Below are 17,347 nucleotides of genomic sequence, written 5' to 3'. Positions count from 1 at the left end.
TGTAGCATCATTTAACTTGGGACGGAATCTAAGAAAGAAGGGAAGACTTTTGAAATTTTTGATCCAAAACAAGTCTTAGGTATTTGTGTGGCTGTAAATCATCTCATAAAATTAATTATTTCTAAATATTGAAAGGTAACTTTTTTTTTTTTGTCAAAGTAAAAAAGAAAGTGTGTCACGTAAATTGGACTGAGAGAATATCTCTTGTGTGAAAAAATGAGGATATCTTGTAAGAAGATCATAAAACTTAAAAAAAAAAAAAAATGTAAAGGGCTACAAAACTGTTTCTTCATTTTTTTATTAAGGGCGAATCTTTTTTTATTCATCCCACCATATCTCTTGAGGCGTTGCCGTGGGGCGGCAGCGATGATTGGTGGTCAGAGAAAGAGGGAGAGGGTTTATAGGGTTGTTATAGGGAACACAGATTTTGTGACTCTATTATTCTTTTCTTCTTTGAGGAGAGAGGATTTTGGGGTTTTAGACCCCATAATGGACAAGGAGTGCATTGTAGGAAACACTTGCTCTGCTCTTTTCTGTTTTTACCTTTTGGACATATCCATTTTTTTGGTTTCATGAATGTTTGGTATTAGTTTTGGATTCCGATTAATTCAGGAATTTTTCAAGTTACTAGGAAATGAGATGTCTTGCCTTCAATAGTAAAATAAAATGACTTTTCAGATGTCCGTCCTAATTTATGTTATATAGTTTGACTAGACACGAATTTTAAGAAAAAAGAAATAATTTTGAAATTTGTGGTCTAAAACAAGTCATAGATATTTATGTGGCTGTAAATCATTTCATTAAGGGTAAATGGCGAAATTTTAAGTTAAATTATTTATAAATATAAAAATGTATCATTATTTTTTGGGTATACTAAAAAGTAAAGTGTATCACATAAATTGAGACAGAGGGAGTATCAGTTTTGGATTCCCGATTAATTCAGGAATTTTTCGAGTTCCTAGGAAATGAGATCTCTTTTTTTTTTTTTTTCACTCTTACAATTTTAATACAAGAAAATGACTTTTTCAGATCTCTTATTATTTTATTATTTCTTATGTGTAAAAAAATAAAGATATTTTGTAAAAAGATCATAAAACTAGAAAAAAAGTTTGTAAAAGGGTACAAAACTATTTCTACCTTCTTCTTTTTTATTTTTTTATTAAGGGCAATTTTTTTTATTCATCCCACTATATCGCTTGACGGTAGTAAATCAATTATTTATAACACAGTTCATAATAAATTGAAAATGACAAAAGACAACAAACGAAGAAATATTCCCTCCATCAGAATTTATATGACACTCTTTCCCTTTTAAGCCAGTCCCAAAAATAATGACACCTTTCTATATTTAGCAACAATTTAACTCTAATATTCTTATTTTACCTTTAATGAAATGATTTCTAGCCACAATAATTTCTTTTGGCTGGTTATAGACCACAATATTCAAAAGTCTTCCTTTTTTTATTAACTTTGTGCCCAGTCAAACACCCCCTATAAATTGAAACTGAGAAAGTAATAGTTTAAAAAATTATTAATATACTAAAGTATAAATTGGGATTACACTGGATATGTGTTATTGTTGTTGTTATACTGGAGTATTTTTTTTTTTTTAAAAGGTGTGTGTGTGGGGTGGGGGGGCGGGGGGGGGGGGGGGGGGTAGGGAGGGAAGAGAAACAGGAAGAAAAAAAAAAAAAAGCAAAAAAGAAAAGGGAAGAAAGAGGAGTTTGTTTGTGATTTGATAGATCCTTGAATTGTTCGTTACTTGAGAGGGTAAGCTTTGGAGTTGAAATAACATGTGATTTGTACTATGGAATCTTACCCCTTTGACCAGAAAAAAATAATCCCATTTAACTTTCCCAAAAGAAATGGTAAAATATAATTGTGGACGATTAACTAACTTGAGTTTATGTGCATTAACGGTGTAAGAAATTATTTACTTGCAGTAATTCTATTTAATATGAGCATTAATTGATAACTTATAATAAATGATAAATCTAGTCTCTAGAAAAGTTGTTTTGATATCCAAATTCAAATTAGAGAGACCAAATAATAATTTTAGTCTCTATTTGTGTAGTGGGCGATTGTTTTAAAATACACGAGTTTGTGAATCAATATTGATCTTTATCTATGTATTGTTAAATCAGCCTTGTCAATTTTTATGGATCAATATGAATAAAATATTTAAATAGAAGAGGACTGTTGAATTGTAATTTGTAGATTGGATCTGTGATTAAATTATTGAAAGCTCATCAGCTATAGTTTTCCAGTTGAAGTCATTTTCTAACTAATTCATTATAATTTGTAGATTGGACATGTGATTGATTAAACTATTGAAACCTCATCACCAATTGTTTTCGCCACTTGAAGTCATTTTCTAACAAATTCAAGATCTCACTGCAAATTCATGAAGTAGCTGACTGTAACGTGGTGCATTCCTGAAATGTCTTGGAAGGGCAACATAACACAAAACTATTTGATGTTCGCGGTCACTTTGAGTCAATCGGGTGCCCACTAGATTGCACTCAGTCTGTAAGCGAGGTTGCATGTATCATACCTTTAGAGCTGCGGGCCAATGTCAAGGAAATAGTCTCTACAAGAGAATTGAATGGTAGCTTGCTTGTTACAAAAGAGCGGTTCACTTTCAGGCCAATCGGATGCCTGCTAGATTGCACTCAATATGTTAGGGTAGGCAGTCAATATCGTACCTTTAGAGTTGCGGGCCAATGTCAAGGAAACAATAAAGAACAATGAAAGCTTGCGTGATTTAAACGAGCGACAATTACAAGGGAGAGACACCAATACAGAGATTTGAATTCATCTAGTTGGGCCACAAATATCTAGGTATAGGGGGCAATGAACAATACAAGAGCTGGGATCTAAGTAAGCAAAAGCTCAAAGGACTCTTTGTTACTTGCTAAACATGTCATATCTTCTTCATCCGAGGTCAACAATGACCTCATTAACTTGGCTTTCTTCAGTAACCATAATTAACTTCATAGAGGGGTCAAGAGACATTATAGAAAAAAAAAATATTCCAAAAAGAGGTTAGGATATTCAGCTCCCCCCAAGAGAACCGTCCTTTTTCGTCATTTCGGCCCCCCGCCCCCAAAGATTTGATTTATTTTTTATGAATATTTTCACCGTACTTTGAATGAGAAATGAATTCGCATTGAATCAATCAATCCGAGAATGTTAAGAACAAAATCGATTATTCATTTGGTTTTTTTAAGAATCCAAATGAAGCAATTGTTAACTGTATGCGTAAAACTAATACTTCATTTTCCCAACCAGGTGGTGAACAATGTCATTTAAATTGAAGACCCTTTTCTTTTGGGAATTATTATCGATATTGTGTTTTCCATTGATCGAAAAAACTTAGTTTTATCCTATTTTGGTGAATATTAAGAACAAATCAATTATCCATTTGGTTTTTTTAAGAATCAAATGAAGCAAATCAGCAATTTGGTAGATTGATTATTAGGTGTAGATTGTGGTGGTGGAAATTTAGCGATGGTAGCAGATTTGAGTTGGAAAATCCGACCTCCATTTGAGCTTGGTGATGGTAGAGAAAAAGAATGAAGAAGAAGAAGAAATAAAAAGAAAAATAAATTTTGAACTTGAAGGTGTCTAAGTGACACGGCCGAACCTTACCTCGAAGTGTCGCCACTTTAGGGTTTCAACCATTACTAGGTCAAGAGACATTATAGTTGGTTAGGATATATCCTTACCTCCAACCAGGCAAAGTCCACAAAACTTGGACAGATGAGAAGAAATCACCTAGCATTTTTTGCATTTACTAGGTTTTGAACAACTTTTTAAACCACTAGGCCGTATATCGTCCCCAAGACAACTTTTCATAGCATATCTACGCATGTGAAGAAAACAGGAAAGACTTTTCTTCTGAACCATGGTTCACTACAGTGATTATTATACAAACAAAAGGATTTGCCAAGTGATTATTAGCACAAATAGCAGAGACAAGGATACAACTGTTAGATTCACAAAATAGTATCAACAATTTATAGAAGTACTTGGATCTTGGTACATAGAACCATATAATCAAACAAAAACACATCACATTTCCACTGAAAGCGAAAATCTAATACCACCGGCCAGAGGCAACTTATGTTGCTTAGAGGTGCTCTCCACTCCAACAACATTCAACATCATGTGGTAAAAGCCTCTAAAAGAAAAGAAGCAGGTGGGAATTTTGCAACAAAGCCATATTTAGAGATGTTATACTTTCTGTGCACACCAGTAAGCCTCCCAGTTGCGGCCTTCTGATGGAAAGAAACCATCAGTTTCGAGCACTCCCTGTTTATATTTAAAAAAAAAAAAAAAAAAAAAAAGAAGAAGGAACCACAACACTCTGAGCTGTCTCTTCGTGCATTCCATAAAAATAGATCATCTTTGCAAAGAAAGTAAAATAGATACTTACAAGAGCTGATCTCGAGTATAGTTGCTATATTTCTCGCAAGTTTTACTCCACTCATTAGCCACACCTAGTAGAGTACATTGTGCAGTAAATATTGCAGCAGCAGCTAGCATTGAAGGAGGGAACCTAAGCGTTTCATACTCAACGAGGCATAGTTCGGTCATGAAGAAAGACAAGAGCTCCATCTGATCCAAGAGTAACCAAAAATTGTCAGTACTTAGTCATTTCTCTAAGCAATACTCTAGTACTATATTCATTTATTTAATAAATTCCCAGTAACCTCCTTAACAGACTGAGCAGCTTTAAGAAATCGCTTCATAAACACATTTGCTGTAGGCACTGATAGGTTGAACTGTAAGGTATTGATCATCAACTTCTCCTGCAGAAAGTACTCAATCAAAGTTATATGGTGAGCTGGAAAAACTTTGGCAATGACATCATGAAATTTTAGTTAAATTAGAGGGGCAGAAACTTAAATTTCAGGTAAAGCATAAAATTTGGAGATAATTACAGTCCAATGCCTTTTAATGATCTAATTTATAAAATAGCCAGCAAATGTAGATTTTGTATATCAAGTATAAGTGTACGTACAATATATATACAGTATACGAAAATAATACATATAATATACATAATTAGTGTATAGATTTTGTATATTTCGGCTATGCCAGTAATTAATTTTGGGCGGCGGGCCAAAAACTAAGAAAGCACTAAAATTTACCATATCGAGCACTTCTTTTCTGGTGTAAGCCTTATCAGAGATCAAAATGAGATCATCAACGACAGGAACTAAAACTTCTTCATACTTGCAGGCGAGAAGCAAAGCCGTTACTCCAACAAGCTGGAGTTTTTTCCTAACCACTTGTTGGACTGCCAAGAATCTATCGATAAGATTTACGGTCAAGTACAAAGTTTCCTCCATCAGTTCAAACTTGTAATGTACCTACAGATTTGATAGGATATTATTAGTGAGGCTGCAAATCATTGTGTTGGTTGCTTCATGGAATTCGGAGAGGCGGTGGGCCATAGTATTTATTATACCTCAATCAGCCAGTCAATGAGAATAGCTCTCATCCTCTCATTAATATCAAATTGTTGTTCCATATAGTTTGGAGGGGCACAGCCAGAACCCTGAAATAAGAAAGGAATTCATAAAAGTGACTCCCTCAGTCAGGTATACATGTTTTATATAATTCAGTCATTCTTTGGGTGTAGAGAAAGACACAGAGAGAACTTGAACAAGTACAAGACGACGACGACGACGACAACAACAACAACAACTAAGCCTCAGTCCCAATCATCAAGTTGGGGTCAGCTATATGAATCCCCACTTCTTCATTTAAGCTCATTTTATTTATTGAACAAGTAAAAGACAATTATAAAAAAGGACATACTTATAAAAATAACATCCTTGGTCCAATTCAAGTTGGGATCGGCTATAAATAAAAAAGGAGATACTTGTAAAAGTAACATCCTCAAGGAGAAGGTTAACTAAAGTAGGTCCCCATTCAAGGCTTAGCATAGTTTACTCAAGTGAAAATTTTAGCCACATCTCATGATCAGCTTTTTGTTTCACAATAGTTCAGTCAGTTTTATATTTAAAGATAATCCCATTTTTTGTAAATGATACAACATATTAATAAGAATCAATCAGGTCAATAGCGGTGTGTCAGATAGAGAAGCCTATATAATAACTTATATAGCAAGTCCCTATCCATATACGTTAAGAAAATCAATTGAGCTCTTATAAAAGGTGTGGGGAGAGTGGAAATAATTTCTCACCTCAGCTTTCTTGTAGTAAGCATGAATATCGTCAATGTACTCCACAACTGCAAGTGTGTTCTTTTTATCAGCGCTATCTATGTCTGCAACTAACGTCTCTTCTAAATCTTCCATCTCTATCTCATCATCCTACACAAAAACACAAAATAAAGTGCAGTCTAGATCATCCGGAATGAAAGAAGTACAGATCAAATCAATTATACCATCCGATCAATTTCCTCCATCATTGCTTCCGTGTGTTGCACAAACATTGGCACAGCATAGTCACTTGTGGCCTTATAATCTTCTACATCAATAATGATTCGACCTTCTGATTCGTTTCTATTAGGTGCTGTTTGGACCGGTGGCTTTGATACCTATGAAACACAACACGATAAACATCTCCAATAGAATAAAACTCAACAAGGCCGCGCTAGATACACTTTCTAGTGGTATAAGTTCGCTAAAAAAAAAAAAAAACACTCAACAAGGCACTTTTTTGAAAAATGTACCTCGACGGTTGGTCGTTGTTGCTTGCTAGCCATTTGTGCAGCATATTTCCTGAAGCAGCAAGAATCCCCCATACTATTAAAAACAAAAAAAATAGACCAGATGATAAAAGTATTAAACACTAAGAACTATCTCAACCAAGAATTAGAATCAGACCTCGTGATTGGTCGATAACATGGGATGGGAGGAGGATTCTCAGCACTATCAGCATTCTTGCTATAAAAGAATTGGAAAGATCAAAATGGTTAATGAAATTGAGTGAAAAAATATATCTTGGAACTCAAAAGATTAAAGACTTTAATCATTTCTTACTCAATGATGCCATTTTTCTTGTGTATCTTACAAGGGTATGATGGAGCTTCAACTATATTCCCATTTATTGTGCTTAGAGCCCTTCTATTATTCCCCATTACCCCTAATAACAAAACCATAGATTATTTTCCATCTCATAAATTTGGGGTTTTAATATACCTTAATCTAAATCAAATGCAATAGACTATATATGATTTTATCTATTCAAAATTTACCTTGAAGATTTGAAGGCTTGATAACACCTTGACAATTTTCATCTGATCCAATCATCTTGTACCTGATTAAAGATTGAACAACAAACCATATTAAACACACAAAATTTTATTTTCTTAAAAAAGGGTCAATCTTTAAAGAAACAATCAAGAATTAAGCTAACAAAAAAAACCCAAATCATAAAACCTGCAAAATCAAGAACCCTTAACACAGATTCTCAAAAAGATCCAATCTTTTTGCAAAAATAGCCCCCAAATGATTTTCAAAAAGACAAAAATAAACCATATCAAACACCCAAAATTTTATTTTTTAAAGAGACAATCAAGAATCAAGCTAAAGAAAAAAACCCCAAATCATAAAACCTGCAAAATCAAGAACCCTTTACACTGATTGTCAAAAAGATCCAATCTTTTGCAAAAATAACACCCAAAATGATTAAAAAGACAAGAAAAATCTTGAAAAAAAAAAAGCACCTCTCTTTCTTTATCTACAGAGTATTTAATGGGTTGTTTTTGTAAGTCATTGAAGATTGAGAAAATCAGAAAGGGAAAATAGGTATTGTATTTTTTGTTTTTGTTTTTTTTTCATATTTTTGAAACTAACGGCTAGTAGATTTATTATGGGGTAAGTTGAAAAGTCGTGTATGTTCCCATTCAAAAAAATTCTTATTAAACGTCTTTTTAATGATGTGCTGGCTTGGCTTTTTTACTTTTAAAAAAAATTAAATCAGTCTCGAGATCTTTAAAATAATCAATGTTTGTATGCAGATTACAATTTACAACTGTGATTTCACTCTTCTTTAGGCAAAATATATCTCTCTTTTAATTTCAGCTTTTTTATTTTTTTATTTTGAAGACTATGAATTAAAGTACTATTGTTTTTTCTAGGGGTACTATCAGGTTATTAACAAAATTCAATCATCGTGAAAGGGGTGGCAAAATGAACACCGTCTCATAGAGAAGCTCAACATTAAATTACAGTATTCCATCCGATCCAAAATAATTGAGGTTTTAAGTTTAGGCACATGAATTAAGGAATTTACCAACTTCTAAAAGTTAAGAGGGCTTTTGACTAAACTACCCCTGATTATAATTTAAATTTCTTTTTAGGTTGACATAATTATTACGAGGATATGAGAGTTAGAAAAGAGAACTAAATACTTTCTTGGTTCTGTGAAACATTAATTATTTTGGACCGGAAGGAGTCCTTGCTAAGCACTCTATCCGTTTACTTTTGTTTGTCCATTATACTAAACAAAAAAATTTAGTTTTATTTGTCCATTTTAGCATATCAAGAAAAAAAAGTTGTTCATTTTAGCGGATTCAGATAAAAATAACTTTTTCCTTGTTTTACTCTTAATATTAACTACTCATTCCCAAGTCCATTGGGATTATATAAATACCAGTGAATATGAAGTATTATGATAAAATACTTTATTTATTGAAGTATTTCTTTCAAAGGGCGCACCATCCATTGTCGACGAGTAAAAATGAACACAGAAAATAACATTTACAATATCTTCACTTATTTGACTTGTGTTCATGATTAGGAAAGATAGTAATCTCAATTTGAATTAGGTATATGTACCCTATGGTTCATTACTTTCTAAAGTATGAGATAATGACACTAGTGGCGGAGCTATCTACTCAATTGAATTCACTATGTCGGAAAATTGTATTAAGGGTAAAAACAAAATTTTGTATATATAGTAAAAACAAAATTTTGTGTATATATATATATATGTTGAGTCCCGTTAATCAGTGACTGTTAAGACTTTTATTAACAGGGTTAAAAAATATAAAAAAGTAAACATATGAAGAAGTCAAGAGGGTTTAACATCTTACTATATACACATTAAAAATAATTTTAACCATATATATACAGTATACTTTTTTACCAAGGCCGAACCCCCTGGGCCCCTACGTTTTACATAGGTTCATATCTTAGGTATTTATGTGACATGCTTCCCTCTTTAGAATATAAAAAAAGGGTGAAAGATCACAGATGCCTGCTCAAACCAAAATAATTATCCGCCCATACCCCCATTACTTTCGTACCCCCAGAAAAAATAAAAAATATTTACCCGAGATGCCCCCCAGTTATGATATCAACATAGTATATAAATATACTGAGATGGTATCATGGAAGATGCTTCAATCCTTCTCGTAGTCCTCCATGATACCATGTCGGTATATTTATATACTGAGAAGGTATCATGGAAGATGCTTTAGTCCTTCTCTTAGTCCTCTATGATACCATCATGGTATATAAATATACCGAGATGGTATTATGAATGATCTTTGTTCATTTATTAAAAATGACACACTTTTCACGAAAAAAACCTATATGATACCATCGTCTATCATGAAGGACTACTTCAGTCCTTCAATGAGACACTCCTCAGGACCATGGTACCATCATGGTATATAAATATACTGAGATGGTATCATGGAGGACTGTTTCAGTCCTTCTCTTAGTCCTACATGATACCATCGTGATATATAAATATACTATGATGGTATCACCGAGAGGAAGGGGTTTGGCCGAGGGGTATGTCCAGTAAATATTTCTACCATGTGGGGGTAGAAGCGAAAATAGTTTGGGAGGGGCCATGAGCGGGTAAATATTTTATATTTTGGGGGCAATTAGTGATATTATATTTCCTTATTTATAAATAATTTAACTTTAAATTTCTCATTTTATTGTCAGTTAGATAATCTAAAACTACACAAATATGTATGACTTATTTTACACCATACTTTAAAAGTCTTTTTTTATTTAATTTCGTGTTCACTCAAAGATTGTCATATAAATTGGGAGGAAGGGAGTACTTATTTTAGATTGTGCGAAGTACTTTGTTGGCCATAGTGGGAGTTAATTGTAACAAGTGTATCAGCAAAGAAGCTATATGTTAAAAATAGCATTTATCAGTAAAATTATCTGTTTTTTTTTTTTTTTTTTTTTAATAAAATAAGTTTGATTGCGGTCTTCAATGGAATAAACAGAAATACATAAAATACAGCCGACAGTATTGGGGACCTGCGAACCCAACTGAAAGTTCTGCATAACTACAGATGGCGTAGACCACAGACCAGGCAGTATCTCTTGTCAAAATCTTTTTTTCTTCAAAATATTGTTTTGATGATATTATTTTAAATTTTTTGATTTAAACGGTAAACGACATTGTTCCAATGTTCATTTCTACCTTTTGAGTATACAACAACATCATAATTAAAAAGGCATACCAAATTAAGACATAACCAACAATAGAGAAAGCAACATAGCTTCTATAGCAAAATAGAACGACAACGCACAAGAAACAAAAAAAAATAGTAGCAGAAATCTGAAGCCAGAAACTACGTGAATAATGTTAATACTATCTACCCATCAAACCTAGCCACAAGAGAGTGAAAAAACGCTCAACTACCAAATATCTAATCTTCTACCTTATTCTCATGTCCTCTGTAAGCTGAATCAGTGCCATGTCCTGTCTAATCACTTCTCCCCAATAATTTTTCGGTCTACCTCTACCCCTTTTCAAACCCATCACGGCCAATCTCTCACCTCCTCATCGGGGCATCGCGCTTCTCCTTTTCAGATGCCCAGACCATATTAGCCTCGCCTCCCTCATCTTATATATCCACAACTTATGCCACTCCCTTGTCCCTGGATATCTTCATTCCTAATCATGTCTTTTCTGATATGCCCACACATCCACGGCAACATCCTTATTTCCGCAACTCACACCTTTTCAATATGTTTGTTCTATTTGTGGAGTATATATGATTCCTCTTCTATTTTATTCCTCTTCTATTTTATTAAGTTTATGAGTAAAATTCAATTACTTTAATGTGATTAAAAAAAACAATAATAACTAGAGCCTTGCTATCATAGTAGGCAAAATTTAGCTGCATTAGTGTGGCATAAAAAATAGTTTTTGACTCAACTATTTTAGTAAACAAAATTCAGTTACTTTAATGTGACCAAGAAATAGTTTTGAGACTATTATTAAGTTGGTTCCGCAAAATACCATTGCAATCGTTATTTCTCTTTAATATGAGTTTGAATTTAGCTTTAAAAATAGTACTTTCTCTGTCCCAATTTATGTGACACACTTTCCTTTTTCAAGAAAAATATCAACTTTTTATATTTAGAAATAATTTAACTTTATGAGATGATTTATAACCACTCAAATATCTAAGCTTGTTTTGGACCAATAATTTCAAAAGTCTTTTTTTTCTTTTTTACACTTCGGTCTAGTCAAATGATGTCACGTAAATTGAGATGGAGAGAGTAGTAGCGTAATTTATTCTATTCTACGTATTTGACCAACCAAGGACAACATATACACCCCAGTGTTTTCAGAGGCGTTTTCAGGGCGAGTCCCGGGGCGTACCAAAAACCCTTCGGGACGCAAATGAAAGGCATAGATCCATACGGCTTACGCCCTTAGAATTTGGGGCGTAAGTCCCGGACGCAAAAGCGTAAGCCCCGGGGGTAAAGGCGTACGCTCCGGGCATTAAATTAGATTTTTATTGTTTTAAAAGTATTTTTGCAATAAATTATGAACTTTTATTACTGGTATAATGATATTTATACTTTATATTATCATGTTGCAGTGATTTTTTCTAAACTATATAAATAAATAAAACAACTCTCATAGAAAATAATACTGTCATAAATAGTTTTTTTTAGATGATTATGCCTGAAATTGTTATGATAGAGATTTCATACCATTATGTTACTGAAATAACTGTATCCATTTTTTGTTATTGTTCTTACACTTTTTGCCCTTCTCCTTCTTTGAATATATAAATAAAAGTCGGTGCAAATATTAGTTGAGGGTGGGAAGGACTAATAGATCTGGACAGTGATAATGAAGTGAATGAAGATTTCATTTAGAAGATTATCTTGGCTATTATCATGTCTTGTGTTGCTACCTTTGTCAAATAATATTTGTAATAATTCTTCTTAAATTATTGCTGATTTATTTGAATTTATTTGCAGAATTTTAATGAAAATTTTACTTTTGCTTATTTTTAATAATAAAATTGTAAAATTGAAGATACATGAGACATAAGCCCCCGTAAATTTATGGGACTTACGTTCCGTGTCTCGAAACTTACGCCTTGCCCCCTACTACTTAAAAGCGCCTCGCCTCACGCTCCCACCTCTTAAAACATTGATACACCCTCAGTTGCTCTCCATATAAGTAACAGATCATTTGAAAATCACTAACTTTGGCTTAGGTTAGGTGTCTAAAAATCTATTAAAATAAGTTCGAACAATAAATCAATAAATCAAATGAGTTGCCGTGTTTTGAACTCGAATTCTTAAAATTTAAATTTTGAATCCGCCGTCGTCCCTGCTCTATATTTCCCTTTAAAGTACAAAAACGTAAAGCACCCTTTGGGGACTACCGAATATAACGAACTTTCAAAATACCCGCAAAAAGCGTTTAGTGTCATCTTCTCCTCCAACTTTCAACCAAATATACCATTCCAACTTTTTCTTTCCCAAAATAGAGCATTAACTGACCGGATTAGAAACCAAAGCCTTAACTTTTTCTGAAAAAGATTAGGTTAAGGTTTTGATTTCATTTTTTCAACTCTCAAACAAACAACACTGTTCAATTTGTAATTTTTCTAGGCCTTTTTTTCCGGAGGCATTAAAATGGCGATGGGTCGGGATCACGAGCTTGAAGAAGGGGTAACAGTGGAGGAAGAATTTGGATCAAGTTGCCAAACAAGCCCACAAGATAAACAAGAATTGGTTCGCGAACTTATCGGTGTTATTCATACCGTTGGATCTTATGAAGAGTATAGGAGATCACAAAGAGAGGAATGTCATAAACTTGTTGAAAGATTAAAGCTTTTGTTACCTCTTTTCGATGAAATTAGAGATTTCGAAGGACAAATCCCCGAATCAGGCATCGAATGTTTGATGAAATTGAAAAAAGCATTTTCTTCTGCCAAGAAATTGTTAAAAACTTGCCATTGTGGTAGCAAAATTTACTTGGTAATTAACGTCTTTCTTTCAATTAGTTGATTATATTATCATTGTATTATTACACCAAACCAATTGATACTCCCCCTGTCTCAGTTTATGTGAGACACTTTCCTTTTTAGTCTGTTCCAAAAAGAATGATACATTTATATATTTAGAAATAATTTAACATAAAATTTTTACTTTTACCCTTAATGAAATGATTTACAGCCACACAAATATGTATGACTTGTTTTAGACTACAAGTTTCAAAAGTCTTCCATTCTTTCTTAAACGTCGTGCCTAGTCAAACTATATCACATAAATTGAGACGGAAGGAGTAGTATATTTGACATGTGTCAACTGCATACTCTTCTATCACCTAATTATGGTTGATTTATGTACATTTTTCACCTCATTTATTACTTAACCATGATAAAGTATATCGGTTTGGTGTAAAAAAAATATCGGGTGCGGGTAAGTTCTTACCGGCTTTGGGTTGGTTAATTTTTTTAAAATTTTACTTACATATATGCAGGCCATAGAAAGTGAGGCAGTACTGGGAAGATTCCATTCTGTGTATGAAAGATTAAGTCAGGCTCTGGAAGGCATACCTTATGATGAATTAGGAATTTCAGATGAAGAGAAAGAACAGGTACCTAATATATACAGTACTAAAATTTATTTCATGAATCATTTTTCACGTTGCTGATAGACAGAAGTGGATGCAGAGTATTAGTACTAGGTTCATCTGTGTCCAATACTTTCGAGGCGGAGCATAAATTTATGCATAAAAATCCATGAAAGTTGCAACAATTAGTAAATATGAACCTATAACTTAAAAAATACAATGAGTGCAATGCTAAAACCATAAATCTGGCTTACATCCTGGATTCGTCTCCGTTGACAGATACTTGAGCTAAGGGGAGCACAACTGAGGTATTGTTGTAAAAGAGTGTATATGGAGACCAGAGTCTTGTCCTCTCTGACTAGATTTTCCAAACACCTTTTCTTTTTTTTTTTTTTTCCCCAAAAAAATGGTAAGCATTTTGCCTAATATTGCACCACAGTGAGGATGTAATATTGGCCTGAGATGAGCTTAAATGGAGCAATACGGCCAATGAGATTCATATAGCCTCCGACCCCAACTTCTTAAGTTTGGGATTGAGGCATACTTGTATTTATTACAATCAAATAGATATCTTCTTGGTATAGTAAGAAAGCTCCAAGTTGATGTTGAAATCTGTCACCCAAGTGTTGAGCTGTAAGTTTAGTTTGGCATACTAATTATTTGCATAAAGGAAACTAAACTTAGAGTCTGATACTTTCAAGGAAATGAAAAATCTAGTGCAATGCTGCATTCTCAGTGAGTCAATTGTTTTAGCCAATTCTCGGAGATTGTTGTATCGACTGGCTGGCTATAACGTGCTCAAATGTTCCAAAAGGTTTACCTAATTAAACATTTTTGATACTTTTGGAGTACCAGAACTTATGATTAAATATAGATTTATGATGTCAATCATTTACTGTTTTCAGGTGGAGTTACTGAGAGTGCAATTTAGAAGAGCTGTAAGGCGAAATGATAGTCAAGACATGGAACTCGCCATGGATCTGATGGTTGCACTGTCCACAAATAATGATAGGAATGCAGATAGTGCTAGCATAGACAGACTAGGACACAAGCTAGGTTTGTGTACTATTGACGACCTAAAGGTAGAAACAATATCAGTAAAAGAAAAGGTAGCCATGCGGAAGAGACGCAAAAAATTGTGGGTCTTCTACAAATTCAGACGGTTTGCAGGGCTCGAAGAAACTGAACTATTGATGCCTAAAGCTCACGAGAAATCCACTTCGTTGGCAATTCCAAATGAATTTCTCTGTCCAATCACGTTAGAGATTATGACGGATCCCGTTACTGTCTCAACCGGGCAGGTGAGTTCACTACTTCTAAGATGAGATTTTTCTCTTCAAGCTACCATACCTCTAAAAAAAAAGGAGAAAAAATAGTAAGATATGATAAGAAACTGTGTCATTTTTTATTATTGTACATTTGAGTAGGATGGATCCAAATTACTAGACATGTGTATTAGCAATTGATTTGCTTAGACAAGTGGTGTGACTGATTTTTTCCCCATATTGTCATCTATTGTAGACATATGAAAAAGAGAACATAAAACAGTTGCTGGATTCCAATTGCCAAACATGTCCAAAAACCGGGAAAATTTTGGAGCACTTGTTATTGGCCCCGAACTTTGTTCTGAAGAATTTGATCCAACAATGGTGTGAGAAGAACAATTTTCAACTTCCTATAAAGCAGGCACCTCCAAAACCCGAGAGCCCCTCTGTTGAAATTGATGGACATTTTTTGTCCCTGATTCAAGATTTATCCTCTAATCAGTTAGAAGTGCAGAGAAAGGCTGTGAAAGCGATCAGGATGCTTTCAAAAGAAAATCCAGAAAATAGGACATTAATAGTAAATCATGGAGGAATCCCACCGCTTGTGCAACTACTATCCTATCCAGATTCAAGAATTCAGGAACATGCTGTGACGGCACTTTTGAACTTATCGATTGACGAAACAAATAAAAAGCTTATATCTAAAGAAGAACCTATTCCAGCCATAATTGAGATACTACAGAATGGAAATATTGGTGCAAAAGAGAACTCTGCAGCTGCATTGTTTAGCTTATCTATGCTGGATGAAAATAAAGAAGCTATAGGTTCATTAAATGGCATAGCACCGTTAATAGATTTGTTAAGTAATGGGACTATCAGAGGTAAGAAGGATGCAATAACTGCACTCTTCAATCTGTGTTTTAGTGATCAGAACGTGCATTTGGCAACTGAAGCTGGGATGATAGCACCGTTGTTTCAATTACTGGAGAAGAAAAACTTAGAGATGATTGACGAGGCCCTGTCTATATTGTTACTACTTGCAGCACATCCAGATGGAAGACAAGAAATGGGAAAACTTTCTTTCATTGAAACACTTGTTAATCTGATCAGAGATGGCACTCCAAAGAACAAGGAATGTTCAGTGGCAGTGCTTCATAAGTTAAGCACGCACAATTCAAATCTTATGCTCGCGGCGCTTCAGTATGGTGTGTATGAGCATTTAGTAGAGATTTCTGACAATGGGACTGAAAGGGGCCAAAGAAAAGCTAAATCGATACTGCAGCTTATGAGTAAAACAGAGCAGATTCCTTGACAATAATGCAAGTCAAAATGTATCTATAAGTTGCAATCATGTAATTTACCAATGCACATACTAGTGATTAGGTGAACTTGCGTACTTTTGTAAGAGTTCAACTTCTTTTTTTCCCTTCTTGGGTAGTTTAGGATAGTGAATTCTGTTTAGTTTGTGTTAATACATTATTCTTTAAAACAATGAAACAACAGAATGGTTAATGAATAGAAAGCAGTAAGTTGTTAGGCAGGTGTCTTAGCTTGTATTCACATTGTTATGGAGAATGGCGTAAGAATAGAAAGCAGAGATTGGTTCTTGAATTTTACAACTGATGAACTTCATGTGGCCTACATCTTCTTCATTTCATTCGTCTTGCTTTGTCTACATCGATTATTCATATATTGGAGTCGCTCTGAATTCACTTTGATAATTCTAGTGATCTACTTTCCATGATGGCTCTAGTGGTAGCTGCATTAATAACAACAACAACATACCCAGTGTGTCTCACAAGGGGATTTGGGGAGAGTGGGGTGTACACAGACCTTACCTCCTACCTTTGTGGGGTAGAGAGGTTGTTTCCGATTGACCCTCAGCTCAAGAAAGTCACTTTTCGAAACAGGTTAGAAAAATACAAGAGTAGAAAGCTACTATGGAAGTACCAAAGAAAAGAAAAGTATTGACAACAAAAATAGTAAAGGTAGCCAAAGTAAAAGAAACAACAGTAATAACAGACTAGGGGATTAAGATATGATAGTATCATAGTAATAACATAGGTAGTGGAAGAGGGAGCGGCAAAAGTGCTCTAAACTAGAACCATGCTCTCCCACATAAAAGAGAGAAATCGCTTGACTACCTACTAGTCCTCTAAACTAATCATCTACCTCCAAACTCTCCTATCTAAGGTTATGTCCTTTCTAACCACCTCTCCTGAGCTCATCGGTCTA

General features: G+C 34.1%; 2 protein-coding genes across 10 annotated transcripts; one reads left to right on the top strand and one right to left on the bottom strand.

The window, feature by feature from the left end:
* Window positions 1-3,846: 3,846 nt before the first annotated feature.
* On the bottom strand, window positions 3,847-7,905 carry LOC132040710 (G2/mitotic-specific cyclin-2-like). 9 transcript variants are annotated; one of them, XM_059431369.1, is made up of 12 exons: window positions 7,705-7,898; window positions 7,234-7,295; window positions 7,019-7,121; window positions 6,863-6,922; window positions 6,709-6,781; window positions 6,421-6,573; window positions 6,218-6,346; window positions 5,477-5,566; window positions 5,157-5,378; window positions 4,716-4,814; window positions 4,439-4,620; window positions 3,847-4,314 (listed from the first exon to the last, which is right to left on the bottom strand). In XM_059431369.1, exons 2-12 carry the CDS (start codon window positions 7,286-7,288, stop codon window positions 4,167-4,169), a joined length of 1,314 nt encoding a protein of 437 aa, XP_059287352.1. In that variant the 5' UTR covers window positions 7,289-7,295; window positions 7,705-7,898; the 3' UTR covers window positions 3,847-4,166. The 9 variants fall into 9 exon arrangements, with proteins under 9 accessions (XP_059287352.1, XP_059287356.1, XP_059287353.1 ...); XM_059431373.1 differs by having other exon boundaries at window positions 6,709-6,757; XM_059431370.1 differs by lacking the exon at window positions 7,705-7,898 and adding an exon at window positions 7,594-7,670.
* Window positions 7,906-12,686: 4,781 nt separating this feature from the next.
* LOC132040026 (U-box domain-containing protein 15-like) lies at window positions 12,687-16,709 on the top strand. The gene is made up of 4 exons (XM_059430628.1): window positions 12,687-13,249; window positions 13,755-13,871; window positions 14,753-15,148; window positions 15,369-16,709. The coding sequence occupies exons 1-4, from the start codon at window positions 12,905-12,907 to the stop codon at window positions 16,422-16,424; spliced, it is 1,914 nt and encodes a 637-aa protein (XP_059286611.1). The 5' UTR covers window positions 12,687-12,904; the 3' UTR covers window positions 16,425-16,709.
* Window positions 16,710-17,347: the final 638 nt, after the last annotated feature.

Source organism: Lycium ferocissimum, chromosome 12 (assembly GCF_029784015.1).
Source record: "Lycium ferocissimum isolate CSIRO_LF1 chromosome 12, AGI_CSIRO_Lferr_CH_V1, whole genome shotgun sequence".
NCBI classification, from domain to species: Eukaryota; Viridiplantae; Streptophyta; class Magnoliopsida; order Solanales; family Solanaceae; genus Lycium; species Lycium ferocissimum.
This window is presented reverse-complemented; position numbering and strand designations above follow the sequence as displayed.

Excerpts from the sequence above, each read along its gene's own strand:
- LOC132040710 (XM_059431369.1), bottom strand. The coding sequence starts at position 7,288 with ATGATTGGATCAGATGAAAATTGTCAAGGTGTTATCAAGCCTTCAAAT. Across the intron at positions 6,923-7,018 it reads AAGAAAAATGGCATCATTGA|CAAGAATGCTGATAGTGCTG; the intron begins GTAAGAAATGAT and ends ATTCTTTTATAG. Across the intron at positions 6,574-6,708 it reads AACAACGACCAACCGTCGAG|GTATCAAAGCCACCGGTCCA; the intron begins GTACATTTTTCA and ends TGTGTTTCATAG.
- LOC132040026 (XM_059430628.1), top strand. The coding sequence starts at position 12,905 with ATGGCGATGGGTCGGGATCACGAGCTTGAAGAAGGGGTAACAGTGGAG. Across the intron at positions 13,872-14,752 it reads CAGATGAAGAGAAAGAACAG|GTGGAGTTACTGAGAGTGCA; the intron begins GTACCTAATATA and ends TACTGTTTTCAG. Across the intron at positions 15,149-15,368 it reads TTACTGTCTCAACCGGGCAG|ACATATGAAAAAGAGAACAT; the intron begins GTGAGTTCACTA and ends CATCTATTGTAG.